This window comes from Sinohyriopsis cumingii, chromosome 12 (genome assembly GCF_028554795.1).
Source record: "Sinohyriopsis cumingii isolate HCF-2022 chromosome 12, ASM2855479v2, whole genome shotgun sequence".
NCBI classification, from domain to species: Eukaryota; Metazoa; Mollusca; class Bivalvia; order Unionida; family Unionidae; genus Sinohyriopsis; species Sinohyriopsis cumingii.
In genome coordinates, this window is record NC_142972.1 from 3,913,512 (window position 1) to 3,937,760 (window position 24,249).

The following is a 24,249-nucleotide window of genomic DNA, read 5'->3' on the forward strand; positions in this document are numbered from 1 at the left end:
ATTTCAGACTCCTAAACTGTATAAAAGTGTAATCCGAGGACCTGTCGCATCCTAAATATTTTCATTTGTTTTGCCAGGGAAGGCAAATAGGGGTGTGTGGGAGGGGATGTTTTCTGATATTATTACAAATCACTGCAAAATATATAGCACGCATACTTGAGTACATTGTACACGCTAGAGTATATAGAAGAGAAAAAGTTCGCTTCATATTTTGTGTAATAATGGTACAGCACCACTTAAAGCTGATGACTCAGTTAAACAAGACAATTTAATTTAACCTGACTGTGAAAAAGTTTTGAACTTGCCACAGTTTACTTGTTTTTCAAAGTTTTGGGCTGTAAGTTTTCAGTCGACTAAGAACCTTGTAATGTGCTGGTTGGTTATTTTCTTGAATGTATATGAAAATCTTCAATTTTATGTAACAGCTATCTACCTCGATTTATCTTTCAAAGTTAAATTGTAAATTTAGAGAAAAGGAAACATTTATTCGAATACATGTTTTGAGGCGGAAAGAATAAAAGCATCAAGACTAAATAATGAATACAAATATAATGTAAGGGACCTATTATTTTATTAAGTAGTCAAAAGAGGATTAAAAACATATTGCATGCAACCCCACCATTGAAACTTGCCGGCTTCTTCAACAATGCGATTTATTTTAGTTTAATAGCAAAGACATTGATTTACACTTATAACAAATGGTTCACTTGTTTCGAATTATTAGCGACAAGTTTACAGTCTTGTGACTTTTTGTTTCGTTATTAACATGGCGATGAACAATACGGTATGTATCTGAACATCTTCATTTATAGACATTATAAAGTGAAATAAATATGAAACAGAGTGTGTCTACCCGTTGCAAAGATGATGCCATGATTTATAGGCCACTTTTATTCCATTGGCGTGTCATAATAGAATTGGGGATTAAGAAACTAAAAAAAAAATATAAAAAAAATAGCACGTATCTGGGTATGGTGCAAATGTGAACAAAATCTACAGTTGCTATACGCATCAGCAGATCAGGGTCTATGTTCTTCACTCAAAATCATTTAATATAAAAACCACGATGATTTTTAGTTGCTTGCGAATTATGTTACGCCAAGTTTGGGCCGGTGGTGTTTGCAAAGTGGGCAGGTTGTGCCTGAGAAAATACGATAATCAAATATGTCCCACTTTCATTTATGCATATAGATAAACAGTTGTCTCGCTGATCTAGTGGTTCTAAGATGAAGAGGCGATATACACGTGTATCTGGTTTCAATAACGTATTTAGTCTTTATATATGTCTTCTGTTTAAAGCAAATCAGTGATACAATAAACACATATCTTATTATCATGGTTCTAAATGAATTAATCAAGATTATGCAAATTCGCTCTATTTATTTATTCCACAGTAAGTTCCTGGCTTCACTAATTATATCATCCTTGAAGAAATATGGTCCACGAGAGATAAATATATTGCAACATATTTTACAAAGCTTTTCAGTCAAGAGAACACGTGCAAAACTCTAATAAATATTACGTTCTTCTCATACAAATGAATGATTAACACGTACTACATTATGAATGAAAGGTCCAAGAAAGTCACGATGAATGAAATTTTCATTTCATTGGTTGTCACATTGAACAATTATACATGCATTTTGTCTGTAAAGTCAACACACATTAAATTTCTATAGCATTTGTGGCAAAACGTCTATAACAATCTTTAAAACACTGGAAAATTTCAAAGTAGTCATTACTTGCAGTCTACTGGAAAACATGGTCAGACGCAAGAGGTAATGGCGTATGTCAGCATACTGCCAAATGTTTCATTGCAAAGTAATGATTTGTATATCATGTTATTATTAGAATGTCTTGATTCTCAAAATATCCAGATTCCATGATGAGTAAAAGGGGTATCACTGAACTTTTTGCCGAAGTCTACTGAAGTTAAACGTTGGCAAAATAATATCTTTCTTTAAATCAATCAAATTGCGAGAACACATTATAAACTACATTGACAATATTCGTCTCTGACGTGCTTCTAATAATCATGGTGACATGGTAAAAAATTGGATTGAAAAGACATAAATAGCACCTTTCCTGACATATTGTATGACTAAGTTAAAGTTGACTCGATTTAAAAAGAAATAACCTTGGAATTTGAACGTTTGTCTTTCTACAGTAAGCTCCCTCTTATCGTTATCTTGAATTTTTGTTTAGGCCATGATAATTGTTTCGAGGAGTGCGAGTTACTTTATCATTGGAATTCTGAGAATTTTTCTCCACGGACAAACTTGCAACTGAATTAGCTATGTTCGGTTTTTCGCGTGACAAGGTAAAATTTAATAATGTTCCTTCATCGGGAACTTCAGTAGGTATCTTTGGAAGAAACACTTCCACATAGACCCTCTTCTTTTGGGGTCCTTCACCTTTACACGAATCGTCTACGAATGCTACCCCTTGTCCATTGATAATTGGAGGGACTTTTCCCTTTCTTCTCATTGTTCGAGGCGAGTTGTCCGGTGTAGTAGGAGGAGCTACTCTTCCATTAGCAGACAAGTCGACGGAATTGAAAGCGTTTTGTTTATGATGCCTACAGTCGTCAACACATTTTGCACAAAGATAGCACTTGCTTGTGGACGATTTTACATTATCTGTAGATTTACTAAAGAGATAATCAGGCAGCCGTAAGAAATCGACATCGTCTGTTTCCAGTCTTAGTTCTGACCTTGGTAAACGTTTTCCTACCAACCAAGCGTCTTTATGACCACGAACTAAATTCATGTCACCTTTTGCAGACTGTTTACCTTCCCTTTGAAAATCTCCTCTATTCTTGTAGATTCCTTCAATGATCTCTCTTTCTCCTTTTGTGAGAGCGGCTTTGTCTCTAATGAACATGCGTCCTGGGTTCACATAAACTCCGTCTGCGCACCACTGTTTCGCATGGCTCCTGTTGTAACTATTTGTAAAGCCTTTTGGGATTGCAGAAATTTGTCTGTATACCTTTGACACAGAAATGCCATCATTTGCCTCATCTGACCAATCATAGAAGTTGGCTATGCTGACTTGAGGCCGGGTCATCGTGTAGGTATTTGACCGTATAAACGCCGATCGGATTCTTGGTGACGCTGTAAAGGACTGGCGGTGCTGAAATGACGTAGCAGGACGTCTTTCCACGCAAGGCGCTGGACTGCAAAGATCACGAAAACATGAATAAGTAAAAAGGTAAACGAACATATAACTAGTTTGGTGATAAAGCTTATGCCATAATTAATTTCTCTAAACATTCTCCCTCTCACTAGGACCACATAGCTTTATTGGACCTTAAATTATACATTAAAAAAAAAAAACAACAAGTGTATGATCTCACGTGTTGATGATCTCACCTGTCCTTTTGGAATGAAATCAAAGTAATCTTCACTTTGATTCAAAACTTATCTTTTCTTTCCGGTCTCATCCATGGTTTTAAATGACATTGGGGGGGGGGACAAGAGCGCCAAGTTAAACGCGTATGTTTCATGTTGACAAGACCTTCCAACTGCTTTTTCCAACCCCACTACAAGTATAGGTTTATATATATATATATATATATATATATATATATATATATATATATATATATATATATATATATATATATATATACTTCCCTCAACGTATGTTGTGTATCTCACATGATAGTATCACCAATATCACCGTGAATGCTGGTTCTTTCAGACTGGCGTCATAAATATCAATGGGTAAATAACTTTGAACATTTGAAAACACTCGTGTTTTCTAAGGCTCCGCAACCAGAGTTTAACTTTGTTTAACATGCTCTACAGCCTTTCATAACTTGTAACGATTTTGCGTTTTATTGGCGGTCTGTTTGTTCGTCATTATCAGTTTGGATCGAATGAGATTATTCAATGAACGGCATTGTCAACATAAAAAAATAATTCTCGATTTTAACATCACAATGTTTTGCGGATAGGCTTGATTTAAAAAGCATGTAAATACTATCAAAGCTGCAGAAAGAATATTTTTGGTGATAAGCATAAAACAACAACTTTTATATCTGCGTATCGAATAATGTCCTCGACAATATTCAAGAAAAGTAGCATAATTTTAAATTATGACTTTTTATTAATGATAAAATATGGCCCTTTGAAAATATAGACTGTTCATCGTTTAGTTTCGGTAAACCGTTTTAAAAATGTTGTGATTTAAAAAGATTTAATGATAACTTATCAGTGAGACCGTTATGAAAACAAACAAGAAAAAACCCAAGCATACTGAATAACTGAAAAGACTATTAGACAATCTATGACAGATGCCTCTCTCCGTTATTTACTAAGTAAATAATTGTTATTCATAGCTGAACATCGCCTTAATTCCTGATGATCTGTTAAACGTATTTTAAGAGATCATTATACAGGAGAAATCTCCTAAGAATAAAATTCTAATATTTTTTCCATTTTGTGCACCCCCCCACCCCCATCTTCCAAGACCCGAATTGCCATGCTATTTCACCCAGAAGCATCATACTGAGTTCTTGTGTGTATCTGTTTCATACAGTTCTGTTTACTTTTCAGCTATCATTGCTGAAAACCATTCAGAGCCAAACAGATAGGCAGATAGATGGATGGATGGATGGAGTGACAGACAGACAGACAGACAGGCATACAGATAGATAGATAGATAGATAGATAGATAGATAGATAGATGGGTGAATATACAGGTAGATTGGTATCAAAAGATTCGAGGGACCATCGGTCACCTTTATCACTGTCAGATATTAAAAAGACAACTCCCATGCCAACCAGATTATTTCTTTAATTGTACATGTAATAATTTTAGAATACTTTATTCAGTCTGAATGAAAATATTGTGTTTTTTAATTTTACCTATGCATATATATTTTATGAAACCTGACAGAATTGAATATTCATTAAAATATATTCTTTGATTTGTATCATAAAAGGTTCAGAGACGGTTGTCAAATAGAGTAACCCAAGTGTACTTAACGAAATTATTAGGAAACTATAAAATTGAAAACGATTTTTTTTGTCAATTAGTTGAAGCGGTAACTATCCTGACCACGAGGAACTGTTTACTAACCAAACATATGTCAGTTGGTTTATGTCACAAGATAACGGTACAGTCTAGATTGTTGATCGATGCACGCTCTAAAAGCATAAAGATGCTTGCATGCATTGATTATATGAAGAGAGTTCAATGGGTATAAAATTCACTTTCACTCAAGTACATGCGCCTTTGTGAGATAGATTGTTGTTGGGTTTAACGCCATTTTTCAGCACGCGATTGGCTATACATGGCGGCCAGTATTAATGGTGGAGGAAGAACCCGGGAAAACCCGGGAAAGAACCACCGACCCACGAGAAGCTACTGGCAAGCTTTCTCACATGCCCACATTAGCCGAATCCGAGACTCGAACCCACGCAGGCAGCGGTGAGATGGCAGTGATCCGTAACGAAGAACGCTTTAGACCACTCGGCCACTCGGGGCCCTTGTGAGATAGAAAATATTAAAATGTATATGAACGGAAATCGGAGACAGACATACCAAAAGAATAGATACCTCTTTCTTTAAGATCTATGCAACATATATAACTATGACAGACGACATACATACATACATACATACATACATACATACATACATACATACGTACATACATACATACATACATGCATACATACATACATACAGGAGCATTAACGAAGGTGGGCGGACAGAGAGGTTGCCCCGGGCGCCAGAGATCTTGGGGCACCAAAACAGCTGATAACAAGCAGTAAAAGCCACCAACTGGCATTCATAAACAGGAAAATCGTTGGCGGCAAGGGCTACGTCCTGACCCTGCTGGAGCAGTACATAGCGCTCCCCAAAACCCTCCTCCGGCATCGGCCCTTCGGACCTCGTATTCTAGCCCTTCGGGCCATCATCGTCGCCCTGGACGCCATTTACGACACTGACCTCGGGTTCCATTTACCCTTAGTAAGCCACTGTACATACATACATACATACATACATACATACATACATACAATATCAACTAATTCTTTGCAAACCAGGCATTTACCATTGAAGAAAAGCTTCCATAAAAACCAATGAGAAATATCGACATCTCCGAAATGACAAGCTGCGGCAGAGTGAAACAGCCAACGTGACGTGTAAATGGCATTGTTCATGTTCAGGCAATAGCTATGTGTAGAACTTTTAGGACGTCAACGTCGCCTGCACATTAACGTTCGAATCGGAAAATCTACTCAGAATATGGTGAAATATAACAAGCAGTCCAAAATTGACGAATATTAATTTTATTAATGTAAATGCAGAATAATGTAACCTGGAATTGCCTTAATCTCTATTGTTGTACAAGTTATACACGCGTGGCAACTCTCACTGCATTAGATCATTTTACCAAAATATGTACTAACCAATTTTTTTTAAACCTCCGTTTAATCCATATATCTGTATGAAACACTTTTTAATGCTTGACAAAATTTGAGTGCTATACCTACTCCAACTGTTTTTATTTGTTTTGTTGAAATTATCAAAGAATTATTTATTTTATTCCAAGAAATATTTCAACAAAATAGCCCACGGATTCGATCATCAAAGTCGTGTTGAAAACATTGTTCTAGCTTTTTGAATAGATTTCTGTACTAAACAACCGACGTAACGTGTATAGCTAACCTTTCAAAATATGTGTTTGCAAACGCTAGGCTCACCTAACGTGTTGTGGGTCAGCGGGGCTTTGTGGTCTGTTTCCATCATCATTTCTTACATTGTGAGGACGCGGATGATTAGTAAACACTTGACAGTCGAACTTGTAGTTTTTTTTAGGAGTTAAAATATTACTTCTAATTGTAACATTTATAGGAAAGGAAAGGGAAAATAATACCTAAGTATTTCAGAAACATAGAGAAAACAAATATTGTCAATATGAAGCAATATTATTAATCACATATGAAGTTATGGCTCTCGTGTTATGAAATATACCATAGCGTGCCACAAACCATCTTACAAAAGAAGGGATGCCTATCTCTTTAAGATCTACACAACATACATAACTATGACAGTCGGCATACATACATGCATACATACATACATACATACATACATACATACATACATGCATACATACATACATACATGAAATCGTGCAAAATACAAAAGCAGTTGCCAGACTATTGAAACATCAAAGAGACAGGAATGTATACAATTAAGGAAAGGTGTGTCGTGTGTTAAGGTCTCAATTCAATTTAATTGCTTGCAATACAGTTTAATGATGTGTTTTTCGTGACCTCGGGAGTAAGTAATTCGTTGGGAGCCGCGTTAGCACACATGGATTTACTTCGGACTAGTAATGTACGAATCGTGGATTCTATACCCGTTCAAGCCAGCCCGCCTACATGGCGGCAGAGTCGGCAACGCACTTACCTCACATTTCCTCTTTAGGATATATGTTGCATTAAAACCCATCCACCCGTCCAAATTTTTATCATTCTATGTTATGTATTGTTTGCACTTATATGTAATTTGTGAAAGACCGACTCGAATTTATGTATGTGCCTATCACACAAATCAAAGACAAAGTAATAAAGCACCTTTTTGCAAAGTAATAAAGCACCTTTTATAAATAAATCATGTGGACCTAATGTATGATTTGGCCTTAAATGTTTAGTCTCACGTAGATTCTGCTGCTTCAATTGTCATTTCTCTACAGATACAAATTCACTATACATCATCATTGCTCGGTAAACGCATCTGCTATAAAATGGTTTACTATACAATTTTGGATATTATATCTACGCTGAACAGCAAAGACTACGTACAAATACAGTAAGAGTAGCAAAATAAGTATTAACACTTTGTTTCTTTTTCATGACTTGATAAAGACAATCTACCAAATTCTTCGTAAATATATGCTAACATGGTGTTTGGAACAATATAAAATTGTACATGTTCACTAGAGCACGTTTGTTGTCAACTCTTTGTTTTAGAGGTGCGTTTTGCACGTTCTAAAGCTCTTCAGTTTCGGATGGACGTAAATCTGGTATGTTGTCCGCAGTCCCATAATGATTCCATGGAAGTGATTGGTTTTGAAAATAAAAACAGATTAGAGAAAGTTTGATTCAAAATTCTCATTCGGAAAGGTAAAATTAATACACAAGATCGGTCTATTTGAACAATGTAATGTATCCATAACAACAAGCAAACTGTGTACTCAAACTGAAAGCTATTATTCATCCATAACACCCGTTTCTCATAACAGTTTATTTAGATAAACACGTGATGATTGAAGCACTTCACACTGTTTGTTTGGTTTAACTGGTATAAAGCATGAATTCAAAACTGACAGCAGCAACTACGAAAGTTTGAACGGCAAAGTCGACAATATTTTTATCAAACGAAACAAACAATAATAACCTTCGCAGGACGATTACGAGACTAAGCAACATAGCTTCCATATTGGTAAAAAACGGAGTGACTATTTAGTCCAGGCTGAACAACTTAATATTCTATGGAATTGATGAATCCAATGACTGCGGAACATTAGAACATTTAGGCTCTAAATTAAATCCAAAAGTTGCCAAATTTATCAACTTTAAAAACAGACAAAATGTGCACTCAAGCTTAAGGAAAAAACAAAAAGAGAAAAGTAAAATCTGATAAGATGTCATCTCTGCTACAGAAGACTACACCAAAAACGTGGACTTCTATAGGAAGCCGTTGGAACAATTCACGAAGAGAAGCTTGCAAAGACAAAGGAATGGGCTATCTTTCATTTAATAAATTAGTCATGAACAGAAAATCGTTCCTCTTCCATATATCAACCAGTGAACTACAGGCCGTTCGCAAATCAAATTCGATGGAAATCTGGCAGAAAAAAATTACTTTGATCTATAAATGAACATAGCAAGTTTGTGATGGTGCAGATAATGGTGTTTACGTCAAAAAACACGTGATGACAGCCAACGGAACGCGTACAGACGAGGATGATGTTCGTTCATTGACTATAATCAGCTAGTCGGAAACGCCACCGGGACCAATACATAAATAGAAATGTGGTCAAAGTTCTCACGTGCACCATTAGGATACAACGATGCGTATTTAAGTTCTTAATATAGAAACCTTGTTTAAATATGCAATTTAAACCTGGTTTTGGGTGATTTGTCATTCGTTTTGACATCCCCTCTTTCGGTGAATGTTGAGGCAAGTCAAAATGTCAATTCGACGGCGTTGTAGATAGATCCTTCACCATCAGTAAAATAAAGAAGGAAACGCAGATTTTCGGGCTGATATACTGGATGTGTAAACGTCATTGTCAAATCAAAATTAGTAGACGAAAATAACGTGAAAAGGCTTTATTGAGAACTGATGCCTGTATCTGTCTCACCTTAAACGAGACTATTTCGATTTAGATCAGGATTTATTATTTTATTGCATTTTTGTCACCACCAGGGCTTCTGGTATATGATCCGCTTGACACTGCATATGATGGGGTTTACGTTTTTGATGAAAGAGTTCTGTCAGACTACTAACTTCCCATCCTGATACTTTCTCTTTATGGCTGTGAGTCTTAATTTTTAACAAGGCTCAAGGGTTGTACATATAGTGGTGTTTCTGAATTCATGTTAGGAGACAACGCTTTATATGAGTTAAATGTGGTGTGATGGAAATAAAATCGAAGGTGTTTGTAGTGTATTTGGTATCTCGCTGATTGACATAATTATAAAATATTTTCTACATATCTTAAATGCAATAATGCGCCAAAATCGAGAGAAAAATTTCGGATGTGTTGCTAATGACTTAGCTAACATAGTTGATTGTAGGACTGCCTTAACGGAATTCTTTAAATATTGTTCCGTTATTGACTAGTGGTTAGATTGAATCTGTCCACTTCCCTACCATATCTAAGTTCACTTTTCCACTGGTCTTCATTAGAACACATACACATCCGAGGAGATGAATACTGGTAAAATCGTTGACAGGTACAAATGGAATTAAAATAAGGGCGAATTTTTCGGAATTCATCCTAAAATGTACTTTCTGAGTTTCGATTCTTATTTCGTGGGATCGATGAAGCTGTTGAGTTTGTCACTGATCTGTACCACATGTCAGCACGTCATATGCAGTTGCAGTATGACGAAGATAGAAAAACATAACCTCATTTGTAGGAACAAACAGTGTGATGTATTAAAAATGCAAAAGTATAACACTTTCCATATATAGGTTAATAGTTCTACTAAAAATTTTTTGAAATATATAATAGGAAGAAATATGTTCATAAATGGGATATGCATGAAAACGGAGAATTATAAGCGTAAAAGGTCTCAAGGAATTAATTGAATTAAGATCAGATGTTGCAAGTATTGTACAGCAATTCAAATAAGCATGTGCACGCAACTCATGCATTAACAGTACGATATCACGTAATTATTGGCATGAATGATATCGTTAACTGTATCGTTATGACTCAGAAACAAAAAATGGTTTTGATTATACGACTGAAACTCCAGTTTATATGTTTCAGAGTTACATTTCTCAGGATAAAGTTCTCAGAACTATCCGAAATCTCAAAAAGGAAAACCTTGTAGAGATAGGAACAGAAGCCGAAATGATAGGAAGCACGACTTGAAGCATATCCCTATGTTTGGTCACATCGCTTAACGAACATTGTTATACTGGACACTCCCCTGAACATTATTACGAAAGCAACCCGCTCGTTACACAAAAAAAATGGCCCTCACATGACCATAACAGTTACAGAAGTATCATATTTCTGTCATTGATATTTTTAATAAAAATTGTATCAGTACTTTTAACAACGCCTCATTAAGATGATGGAAGCTACTATAGAAAATTCTGATATTTTTTGTCTTTAATTCTGTAGAACCATTGATTTAACTGCTCTTATATTTCGGCAATAAGTAAGCTATAGAGAAAGGACCGCATAATGACATTAATACGAATTATAGCATATGCATGCTTTGTGACAAAAGCCGTAAAAGATGGATAAACATTTCATTCTGGAGTGCAAATTGTATGCAGATCTTAAAAATGGATTCATACCAGAGATTTTTGTGGCAAAATATACCCATGCGAGACAATCTGATACTCTTTCGTGAAGTTTAAGAATCCACTAACATGTTTTTTCAACATGTCATAGAAGAAAGCAAGTTGATATGCAAATATATTATTGACATAATTAAATAAATAATATTTTGAAAGCAATTTTTTCCTCCCGTATGTAATATGAAAGCCCACTAATGTAATTTTCACATTCATATTACTCCATATTTTCTTTTCTTATTGCTTGTGTTATTGTTATTGTAACATAGCGCTCTACATTGTTGCTGTTTTGTAACTGTAGTATTATGACTTTATTATAGCTTCAAAAACCAATATAATTTTGAGATGATTGATGGAGTTTACATACAAGACAAACAAAAATAATTAAAAGAAACCGTAGTATTAGATTACGTTGATAGACAGGTGATGTTGTCCTTAATTAGCAGAGGTTATGGATATTTGCAATGACTAGAAAAATCACAACCAAAACAATAAAATAAATAGTATGTATGTTGTAAAGATTCAGGGCACGTGAGCACAATGGTGACCATAAGGCACAATAAATTATCATTCCGAATCTGTAAGGTTTCGCAGTTGCATGACGATAGGATTTGGTTCTATAGGTATGACAAAGATATGTATCCTTGCTATGCAAAGATAATTCACTCCCAAAACATAAAATCTTGCAAATCTTCCAAATTTGATAATATAAGTCACGACACAAAGAGAACATATTTGTAGATACTTTATGTTGAAGTTTACTCATGGTCAAATCACATATTACCTTGGACAAAAAAAAATTAACATCAAGATACCATCAACAAACTTGCAAAATCTAAACATATTTCTTTCTTGTTTTGTATCACTATGCCACATTTTATTAAGAAGTAATTTGGAAATTCGTCTCTGCCAGATATATCAAAATATATTTATGTTTGTAACACTAATCGAAAAGGCCGATTTTATCTCTGTACTTGAAAATACTTTTCTGTTTTCCAAGGCATTGTGAAAGGTGAGCCTTTAAGTTCGCAAACACGTGTACAAAATACAGTCTTGATACTATCTTGTCCTTAATATTTCAGGTAAAAAGCGTCAAACTTACAGGTTAAATACAATAACCCTTGTTCAGCTTGTTCAAGGTCTCTATCTCACTTAAGCCGATGGTGTATTAAATTTTTATTTCTGTTAGTCATTGTCTGGTAAATTCCCATTCATGTATTTTTTTGTATATGGATCAAGTCACACTTATCTGATCAGTTGGTTGTTCTAATTAGTACATTACGGTGTGACGTAGAAAACAAACGTATATGTTTGTATTCACCCAGGAACATTTATGTGCTCGCATTTATCAGTCATCGCACATTAGCCGTAAAATAATGGCCCATAACATATTTACAAACGTTTTATGCACTGACGTTATGGTCATAGTCTGTTTAAATTTAATATTTTTATTTTTATTTTTATTGCCTTAGCAGGAATGCTACATGTAATGCATGTTTATGTGTGCTGTTTTATTAATAATACCGTCCATTTAGACAATGAACACGATAGTATGCATGGACACAACTGGCAGAGAAAGGGATAGCTAACAGTTGTATTCAAACTTTCAAATGACAGGGCGGCCACCCAGCGAACAATAAACACCATTGTAGAGATTTGTTTATGGTAAAGGTCTTACCATTTGTTCAACAATGATATGAATAGGCACAATAATGATTAATTGTAATTCAGGAACATAAGTTAACTGGTGTTTTCAAAATGCACGGTTTCTTTTGCCTCGATCAGATATTAATACGTTTTTTAAAGAACGGTTCAACGTAGATAACAATAGAAACCTTAAACAATGTCAAAAACTTGGCTGTGTTAGGTAACACTTATTCAAGCTGTGGGGGGACAAGAGTTAGATACAATGCACCGTAATGTGCATTAGCTACTGGTTTTGATTAATTATAGATGTTTCTTTCCGTCGGAAAGTCCTTATCAAATGGCCAAATACTAAAATATGCTCACATGGGACAAATGATGCATCGACGGAAAGTCAAATAACAAGAATACATTCATTACATTTGGAGACAAAAGTTTTACTTACTCCTTCAATATTTATTGTTTGCATAATTTTAACATGTTACAGTTACCTATTTCTTCACACACACACACACACACACACACACATATAAATATATATATATATATATATATATATATATATATATATATATATATATATATATATATATATATATATATATATATAACCTATAGGCTATATACACAGACATATTGTAAGTAAAAATCCTTTAGACATGTATTGATATCTCCATTGATTAGAAGTTGTAAGAATTTCCTTGACATTATGTCCAGTACTTGCAGACACATCATTAGTGTAATTAGTGTACAAGATCGATACTAGGTATGTTAATGGAGTCTTCTGCTGATCAAAAATGTGATGACGAACTGAAAGACCGAATTATTTTCCTAAAGATTAAGAGCCAGATAGTGTTTTTGATATGAAGCAATATAACATGAACTGATCCAGTACCTAAACGAAAAATCGCTTGGCTTGCAATACGCGTATGTAAATGTTACAAGGATAGAAATAATGCATGTACATTATCGTAAAGACAGTTTCGCAACTACGATTGCTGAAATAAAATCAGATAAACTTTACAGGTTAATTCTTACAGCCCTGACTGTTTCATTCAAACATCCGTATTAACAATATATCGCATCGCCACCGTGTATCACGATATGTGTGATACAACCTATTAACTGTGCATCTATTTATTAAAGATTTTATAAAAACAAGTACAAATAAAAGTGAAACACACACGTGACCACATTACATATGAAAGAACATAACAAACATAAACAATGTGATGTGATTTGGATTTTTAACGTAGCTTTAAAAAAATTTCAGTCATAGCACTACAATGTCTGCAGTGTGGCAGTTTATAGTGATGTCTAGCACTGGGGCCTGTCAGGAATCGGATCACAATTAATACTTCCAGTTCAGTACCCACGAACGTAGTTCTAGTCTATTTTTAGAACATTTTTTTCCTCTCTCACTTTGGTGGTGATAGAAGAGTTTTATTTATGCATTTCTGGTAGGGATTTAAAGGTAACTGTTTATTCTTGATAATATGAGCTCAGGGTGTTGTTTTCTGTGTGTATTTCGGCGACAGTGCTCAGTGAGTAATAAGGCCTTAGTGATGATCCGGAAGTGAAATCTGTGTTCTGTTTACATGCTGCTATGTTGACAGTCCAGCATCTCAAAAAAGAGCAGGTCAACCTTTGATAAGAACTTCACCGTGAAGTCATCTTTGAAGGTATTTTAGATTAACATATGATTTGCATTGATTGTCACACAGTGGAAAGGTCAGTACTGAGAAACAAATGTAGAGAACATATAGTAAAATTAATTCTGTTCTACGACCATCATGCCGCAGACATGTAGCATGATGTCCCACCCAGTCACATTATCTTGACACCAGGCCGACCGGTTAAAACACTAACCTCTTAATGCTGAGCGCAAAGCGAGGCAGCTCTTAGTATCATTTTTGTAAGTCTTTGGTTTGACTTGGTCAGGGATCGAACCCGTGACCTTCCGCATTCGAGGCGGACGCTCTGACCACTAGGCCACCGGAGCGGTATGGACATAAACGAAGGAAACAATTAGTAAAAGTAAGACACAATAGGGAAACAATATCAACATCAGTGATTCATAAGACGTCCTAATAAAAGAAGATACAAACACACAGACAAGAATATATGAGGACATTGTTACATACAAAACATTTTACACTTTCATAAAAGAAAAAAAAAACGGGGTCATCAATGTTCAATGAGAACACTTTTTATCACAGTAATTAAGCGTTATAATGAATTTCTTCGAGATTGATTTCGTATACTGGGCACGTGATTACTTACGAGATTAAAAGCTAATAGTGGATTGTGCATCTAGTGGGGATCATTCCATACCCTGGATCCCAAACACTTAAAGGAGGTGAGGTGATCTTTGCCAACATACTGTCAAAAAATGTCATAAGAAAATGAATCAAGATGACCACGAGACCGCAACCACCAACCTCACCCCATCCATTATGCCAGCAATCTCAAGATAAAATGTTCATCTTGTGTGAAATCTAATTTAATTTGACACTCTAATACGAAATGCACCGATGATCAATCGATTATTTAATATACTTGAACCATGTAACCTGAAATCTGGAAATACTGATTAAATGTCCGGTGACTTACCTGTCTAAAAATCAAGTGTCATTAAATCTATTCCAAAACATTTGCTGCATCATAGAACAGAAATCCTTCATTTTCCTATTTGCAAAATCTTATTCATGGTACATCTAATAGCAATATTATTTTACTGGCACCACCCAGCACACTTCTTCTATGCTGTCCTGTGCATGCGGGTTTCGGGTAAATTACGTCTTTTGTTTTGCCCCATTTGATTTCGATAGTACCGATAGCCTTCGATGCAAATCGGACCCGCCATAATACTCCTGAATGTAAGTATTGATCCAGAAAGGACACCAAAAGATAACAGGGTCGATTAAAATGCGTGCTTCGCTCAGTATATGTTTATGAAAAGTCAATGATTAATTTAATGTAATATAATGTAAATTACGGGTAGATACAGACGATAACCCTGTGGACTGCAGATTAATCTCTGAGGTTCGTAGTTGGTTTAGTTGTGTATTCCAAACGTTCATTTGAGGTCTTCTAGCAGCAGATAAGTGTAATAGCAAACAAGACTTATTATTTATAGTGTCATGTTGTGATATACTCTAAACGGTACTCTATTTAAGTTGACGTTGTGTCGTGTCAAAGGTTAATTTGACATTTAAAATTACAGATCAGTTTTCAAAATGCTCTTGTGCGAGGCATGTTACAGAACAAAGACAATATATCAAAAGACAATGAAGTAATTCGTAAGAAAATGTACTAGTCGCGTCATAATACAACACAACAGTATACAATACAACATTATCACATGACTAATACAAAATTGCGGACATTTCGGCAAATCAGAAAATTTCACAAACATTAAATGACTTACGGTGGAAATGATCTTTTCTTGCGAACTAATACGGAACCGAATACAATAGTGACCAAACTGTATTTTTCTGTTTTCTTATCTCTTTTTTTTCGTTGCCAAATATGTTGTAACAACTAGATACATGTATGATAGACATTTGAAAAGTTTAAATTTTTAAACAAATAGTTGGTAAAAGCGAAGGAACTTGTACGGTATTAATTCTTGGTTTAGGACAGCTCTTCTTCTGGTTAAAATTAAACAGTATTTCTTACATGGCAGTCTGCCATGTAAACCAGGAAAGTCAGATAATGTGTTTATAATTGGTAAAGGTAGTTTCTTGCATGAAAATTATTAAGAGGTTTTTAAAATGGTTTGGATGGGGTTGTTATTCAGTAACGGCTTACTGAAAGAGAGTTACAAGTCATGTGCAACACAAACACTTAACACAAAATCTGTTTTGGATGGGACTGTCGTCCAGCATATGTCTATAGTAGGAGAATTACACGGCACGTACAACACAAACACTTAACACAAAATCTGTTTTGGATGGGACAGTCGTCCAGCATATGTTTATAGTAGGAGAATTACACGGCACGTACAACACAAACACTTAACACAAAATCTGTTGTTCATGAGGTTATCATTCAGCACGGGCTTCTTGTAGAAGAGTTGCACGGCATGTTTATCAACAACGCTTAACACAAAATCTATTGGGAATGGGGTTATCTGCCAACATGGATTTATCATGGGAGAGGTTGATGACATTTGCAATACAAACATTTAACATACTATCTGCTGGAGATGGGGTTATCAGCTAGTATGGGCTCGTCTTGGGAGATTTACAGAAAATACGTAATACAAATACGTATCACAAAATCCGGTTAAAATGTTCAAATTACTACATTGATTGAAAAACAAGAACTGTTATAACTGAGATATGAGCGCAAAATCGAGTAGAGAGAGAGAAAAAGAGGAAAGAATCAAATACTTAATTGTATTTTTGTTTTAAAAAAGCGATATAGTTAAGTATACAGGACAATATTGATTAAAAAAAATAAACACAAAAAACCCAAATAAAAAATGGTAAATGAAAGAAAAAAAGAAACAAGTATGCCTGCTCAATTGCTGGCGAGCGCAAACAATTTGGGTTCAAATGATAAATAAATAAATAAGTAATAAATAATAAATTGCCATGGGATAGATGCTACGTGGTGCCATTTAAAGACTCGATCTATAATATTCCCAGTTGATCGGTAAGTGACAGAAGCATCATAAACGATATTAATATTACCTACATTATTATTCTGCTATTTTGCTCTTAAGTGGTTCTAATGGACCGAATGGAGGAAATAATCGTGTTATTTACTATCTTAAAAGCACACTTTCATGTATTGAAAGTGAAGTGTTTTTAATTGTTTGGAAACGAAACACTTCTATGTAGCACGTATGACAACTATTGACGCCTTGTTTGCTGTATACTTTTTGCACAGCTGTATTATTTGTGTTTTCAAGGTTGCGCCTAAAAGTCCTTTCAATCTCTGGCGAATATGAATAAAGACCTAGTGTAACGTATATAGAACCTGTTAAAAAAATCTTTGCCGGATATGAATAGTGTTCTGATGTGATTTGGATTTTTAACGTAGGTTTAAAAAAAGTCAGTCATATCGCTACGATGTCTGCATTGTGGAAGTTCATAGTGATGTCTAGCACTAGCACTGTGGCATCATGCCGCAGACATGTAGCATGATGCCCCACCCAGTCACATTAAATCTTGACACCAGGCCGACCGGTTCTAACACTAACCTCTTAATGCTGAGTGCCAAGCGAGGCAGCTCTTAGTACCATTTTTGTAAGTCTTTCGTATGACTCGGCCGGGATACAAACCAACGACCTCCCGCATCCGAGGCGGACGCTCTAACCACTAGGCCAGCCGGATATGAATATATATCCAGTATAAGTTAAATAGAATGGGGTAAGAAAAAATTTATATATATATATATATATATATATATATATATATATATATATATATATATATATATATATATATATATATATATATATAACCAGTGCAAATGAGATAGATCGGGTTAAAAATTCAGTCTTTGGCGCATATGAATATTTAACCAGCACAACTTTCATACAAAAGGTACAAATTCGTTAGGATTTGTGTGTCGGTGACTGGATGTGAGAAAGTAATGCGATTATCAGGGTATAAATTGACTGATAAAGTAATCAATCACTTTTTTTATTTTAAAGCATTTTTATCCACAAGCAAGGTGAACTAAACTGCCTTTGAAATGGATTTGATCAGACACAATTGATGAGTTTTTATGTAAAGATCTCTAGCTCGTTTGCATAAAGCTACATTGCATATTTTAGTAAACCAAGAAAGGAATGATACACTTTACAGGTAATTGCAGTAGCAATTGCCAGGATGGTGATATCAGGTACACCTCATATTCTTATTATTGCTTACTCTTCTTGTCGGGTGGTGGTGGTGGTGGTGGTGATATCCGGCACGCCTCTTATTCTTGTTAATGCTTATACTTATTGCCAGGAGGGAGATGTCAGGCACACTCATATTCTTTTTATATTTATTAAACTTCTATTTTGCAAGCATATATTTCTAAAAATTTTTTATCCATAACGTCTAGCGTTATAATAGTTTTCTTTCGTTCTTTCTTTCCATCAGACTTACAGATTACACAGTTTTTGTACGCGAGTTCACTATTATTTATTATTTATTTATGGTATACATTGCATGCCCAGCCATATAACAGCACCATTATCAGCAAGGTACAGAGCCTGCAGTCCACCAGGTAACTTTGTCAGTGTCACTATTATGAACCGTAAAGCAGTATGAACGTTCAAGATAATTTAGTATTTTCAATGGTAGGAATTTCAAGAAATAAAGTCATCCTCTGCTCAGGATATTTTACATAATTCACCATCAATGGTGACACCAATCGATATAAATAATACCACCTAGACGACAATGAAAATTAACCTCGGATCTATTTTGATCCATGCATATCAGTCAATGCACGGGATTACACGCATACCTTTCGATCCACTAGAGACAAAGTCCCATGAGTCGTCTTTTTTATGCAGAAATTGTTATAAAATAGTTTTGAACAAGCTAATTTATTTCTACTAAGGAGCAAAGAATGACATTTGCAGATTAGATACAAAGCTTGGCTTCAAAATGTTATTTTTCTTTATGCAAAAGGAATTGCTTGGAAATAATATGTAGAGGAATGTCTGTAATATTTACTCGAGAGAATGGTAAACTTTTTAATGGTCAATTCGCACAACACCCTATATAGCGGTTACATTTATAAAAAGCAAGTATATATTCATACATCATTTATTCTCTAAAAGATAAGTGTCATGGTGTGTAATGTTCCTTAATTTGGAGATAAAGTTTTAACTGTTCTGAGTCGAATGCATCTAGATACTATTCAGCACCGGCCTTAGCAAAGGTGGGACCCGATTGGGATCATTTTGGTGACCCCCCCCCCCAATTACGCGTTGGACCCCCTTTGATCACGATATTTGGAAATAAACTTTTCAACAAGTTTTATATGGTATTGAACTTAAATGTTTATTTCATCGCTTTAAAATTATTTTCTCTCGATAGATACATTTTTAAAAATTACTAACGCGCGGGGCCTTTGTCAGCGCGGAATCTGATTGGGCCAAATCGGTCCAATCGGTCTAAAGCCGGCCCTGGCTGTCTTATCTGAAATGAGACTCTCTATCAAATATATAGCATGACTTAAAAATTAAGAAATCTAAAACTAGATATTTTATTTAGCACTGTATCACAATATGAAGAGAACGTTTAGCAATACAATTAAAAATAACTTCCATCAATAATTTTTGATATAAAGCAGTTGTCTTATTCAGGAAGAAAGACGCATCCAAGCTGAACAAGCTCTTTCTGCTTAACGATATTTTGACATGGGAAGTCGCATTTGGACCACTCTCATCTTTATGTGTCAATATATTCTAGGGAATAAAAAGACCAATTCAGTATTGAACACATTTTGTGGACTATGTGTACACTTTTTGTAGACTATTTAAGACATTTTGTGTATTTTTTATACACATTTTGTGGACTATTTGATACATTTTGTGGATTTTTGTACACATTTTGTGGACTATTTGACACATCTTGTAAATTATTTGTACACATTCTGTGGACTGTATGACATGTTTTGTGAATTATCTGCACAGATATCACGCATTGACATCTGATACACGTTTTTATTTCCTATATATCGCACAGCAAATAGCAGCCTAACTCGGTTCTCGACAAGCAAATTTCCCTGTGAAAAATTTACGTTCTTTGTTCACAATATACATGCAATTAGGCCATTTAAATTCGGTGTGTAAATGTTTGTGCTTTTTTGTTCAATGGTTTTATTTTGTTTTTGTCATAAACCGATATTAATAACAGTTGTTGCTAAGCAACGAGAACTGGCACACAAACATTCACGTTGTCACTGAGAATGAAGGCATCCAGGCGAAACAAAGCCAGTTTGATAAATGTTCCAATGTCATGATCATATTTTACTAAATAATAAAACTTGAATCGTGACCCATTTTCCTTGTGCAAAATGCACTCAAATAAAGGTGTTACCGTACATACATGTGTCTGTGTGTATGTAACAGCAGTCAGACGTTCATGGTATGTCTAACGTGCGATCTGTCAGCGTGACAGTATACTACAGTGATTTTAATTATGTGTTTTATATATTTCATTTAATTTGAATTTGATTTAATTTAATTGTTTGCAAGTTTTAAAATCTTTTTAATTTTAATTTCATTATATGTGAAAATAGCAGGTTGTTTACTAGGAACTATATTTTTTTCAGAAAATAGTTTGACCCTGACTCTTCAGTTCTAAACACCTAAAGCCGACCTAGTTCCTGACCTTGATTCCAGAAATCATTGAGACAAGTTGTTGTTGTTGTTGTTGTTGCATGATTTAACGCCGTTTTTCAGCACAAGATAGGCTATACATGGCCGTCAGTATAACTGGTGGAGGAAGAACCCTGGAAACTCCCGGGAAGAACCACCGACCCACGAGAAGCTACTATCAAGCTTTCTTACGTACCCACGTTAGCCGAGCCTGAGACTCGAACCCTCGTAGACAGAGTTGAAATGGCAGTGATCCGGAACGGTGAGCGCTTTAGACCACTCGGCCACTCGTGGCCTCCTGAGACAAGTAAACAGCTATGTATTTTTATCCTATTCTTAGACTAAAATGATTGGATTTTGTCACGTCATACTGGGACTACTTGCTTTAGACGTAAATTATCGAAGATTCTCGAAATTGACCCTCATCCGGGAATCTGTTTTGCGTTTCAAGTTACTGTATAATCTTTGTTTATAGAGTTATTTCGTCAGTTTGGGCTTAAACACTTGATATCAAGGTGTTCGTTTTCTTGTGACCAGTTTAAGAATTACATTTTAATGTTTATTCGAATTATTTGGATTCAAAAGGATTAATTCTTTTTCCTGGAAATATATGAGTGCTCATACATAATTCTTGGACCAACACATTTCAGTAAATTTTATTAGGAAATTCAAACATCGGATTTTCGTTTGTGAGTAAACACAGAACACAAGAGCACAATAATAGCTACATTATACGTCATCGCCTTCCATATTGGATTTGTCGTCGGGACTCAAACTTGAATTCATTGGAACATTTCATTATTAGGACTTCTAAAATTTGATACGTGGATTATTCTTGGATTATTTTTGGATTTGATTTTTAAACCATAAGTTCTATATTTTTTCATTTTTACAGTATTCTTTCAAGTAAAATAAATTATTTTTTAAATTTTTCAAAGCTAGTTGTTTTCACTCTATCTTTTGTTACTGTTTATTAGAGCCTAAACAAGTAAAATAAGATCTGTTAATCGATCCGTCCCTTTAATTTATGTTACCTTTGTCAATGCTAGATATTTTTTGTGCATCAAATTAATACATAAGGAAAATTGTACAAGTTTCATGAAACTAAAATTAAGTAAATTATGTATGTTAATTGCGTTTGTAGGTTGATCATAAACAGATCATTTTATTTTTGAAAACTATCATGAGTGTCTAGTGTATAGCTTTCCAACATTATGTCTCGCGCACAGACAGTTTAAAACGAAATATTTCCGATTGGAAGTTATTTGGTCTTATTAAGTCCAATCTGCGCCTTCATCATTGTCATGTGCTTCTATAAATTGTATTGATGACTCAAAACAGCTTCAAAATCTTTCGTCGTCAGTAAATTATGTTAACATCCTTGGTATGCATAGTCATCTTCATAATGTTTGAGAATACCTTTGTCGTGGAGTAAGAGTTGGCTGTCACTCGACAAAAGTCCTTACCATGGATTTATGTTTATTGATCACATTGAAATCAATAAAGTAGCGTATATTCGTTTCGTTAATGTTTTACAAGTCCTTTATTATTCACGAGCGTTTATTTGAATATGAAGAAAATACTGTTACTTGAAAATGCGTGTTCGGGACGACAGTTAAAGGCAACCATGCGGTATAAAGCCAAACATACAAATTATTCGGTTTCGTGATGAGGCCTTTCAAATATGTTTCGTGTTGAGGCCTTTGAAATATGTTTCTTGAAGAGGTCTTTGAAATATATTTAATCTGGAATGTTCTTCATGTTGTATAAAATCTTTCAACGGAGTGAAATAACTCAAATGTAGATTATAGCATAATTTGCCATGGAAATATCATAAGGTATTTTATACTGCTACCAGAAACTCTTGAGTGGTATATTTATTTAGGGATTTTATTATTCCATATTATAGCTAAACAACGGCAAGTCTTCTAAGTTGTATGCTTCATTTTAGCAATAAACTCTTGTTTTGCACAAAGTTTAAGTGAGACGGTCTCTATCTGTAATTTCATTTTACATTTATATAATAATAAAGTACTGCGAAATTGTTAAAAAAACCCTAACATAAACAGGAATATAATCCGTAGGTGTTTTCAATCCTAACAATTTCTTCGTAAATGATACAACAATGGTCCCGATCTGCCGTAGCATAATGCGCCTGCAGATCAGAATCCATTTACTTGTTCTAGTGATTACTTCTAACACACTGTATAGATTGAGATCGGCCGGCGCATAATGCGCCATCAGTTCTGTGTCTGTGCAGTTTACAGTTGGAACCATCTTATAAGCTAGCAAAGACGGCATATGTCACCGTCCTAAAATTGTACCCGTTAGTTCTACCACGGTATGAGAATTATTCCTGAGAGTAGCTTCGTGGTTACTGATTGAATTGCACAGCTGTGATGTTGGATTATTGTTACTGAGTTGTTCGTATGTATGTACCGTAGTTATGTTGACCAAATGACCAGTACACTCATCTAACTATGGCGATTCACTCTTTTGAAAGAACACTGTATGCAAATGCCATAGAAATTGGTAGGCCATTCGGTTTAATAATGCACCTCCTCGCAAAATCGTTTTCTATAAAACACAACATCTCTTCATTCATGGAACTTAATTGAATATTGTACCGAGTTAAAACACAACAAACGAAAACAAAATATATACATTTTGGTTAAACTAGTGTACTAAGCCATATAATGTTGAAGATAACACCAAGCTGTAATACTGGAGAAGCTATAATAAATAAATAGCAACACTATAACAATACGCTTAAAAAAAGCACAAGAACAACAAGGTCAAACAAACGAAACCCCCGGAGCAAAAGAAAGATAAAGAGTAAACCTCTTAAGCTATATGTTTAGTTATGAAATAAAAATTATTACTTGAAAAATGCAAGAAAAAAAAACAATTAAATTAAGACTTTGCATTAATTAGGTCAAACACAGCTACTTACATAATCCATTCATTTTTTATAAATTGAAAACACACTCATGGAAACGTAAGCACACTCATGGAAACGTAAGCACACTCATGGAAACGTAAGCCTAAGCGAACATTTGGGTCTACAATTTCGACATTCAGAGAATGACTTGACGACTAAAGCCTACATCAGGAATGCTTTTCAAAAGAAAGTATTATGATTAATCCTGATCAAACACAATACGAACATTGTGCATACTTAGAATTATGACTAAGTCTGA

At 34.8% G+C, this 24,249-nt stretch overlaps 1 protein-coding gene across 2 annotated transcripts in view; it reads right to left on the minus strand.

Moving 5' to 3' along the window:
* Positions 1-554: 554 nt before the first annotated feature.
* LOC149785929 (uncharacterized) overlaps positions 555-24,249 on the minus strand; it is a 116,686-nt gene continuing 92,991 nt past the window's right edge. Inside the window, exons 1-2 of one of the 2 annotated variants that reach the window (XM_089976166.1) lie at positions 15,325-15,551; positions 555-3,175 (exon numbers count right to left, since the gene is read on the minus strand). In XM_089976166.1, coding sequence (XP_089832292.1) covers positions 2,185-3,066 — 882 coding nt within the window. In that variant the 5' untranslated portion in view covers positions 3,067-3,175; positions 15,325-15,551 and the 3' untranslated portion in view covers positions 555-2,184. Of the gene's footprint in view, positions 3,176-15,324; positions 15,552-24,249 lie in introns of those variants that run through there. The other variant, XM_089976165.1, reaches the window with a different exon arrangement.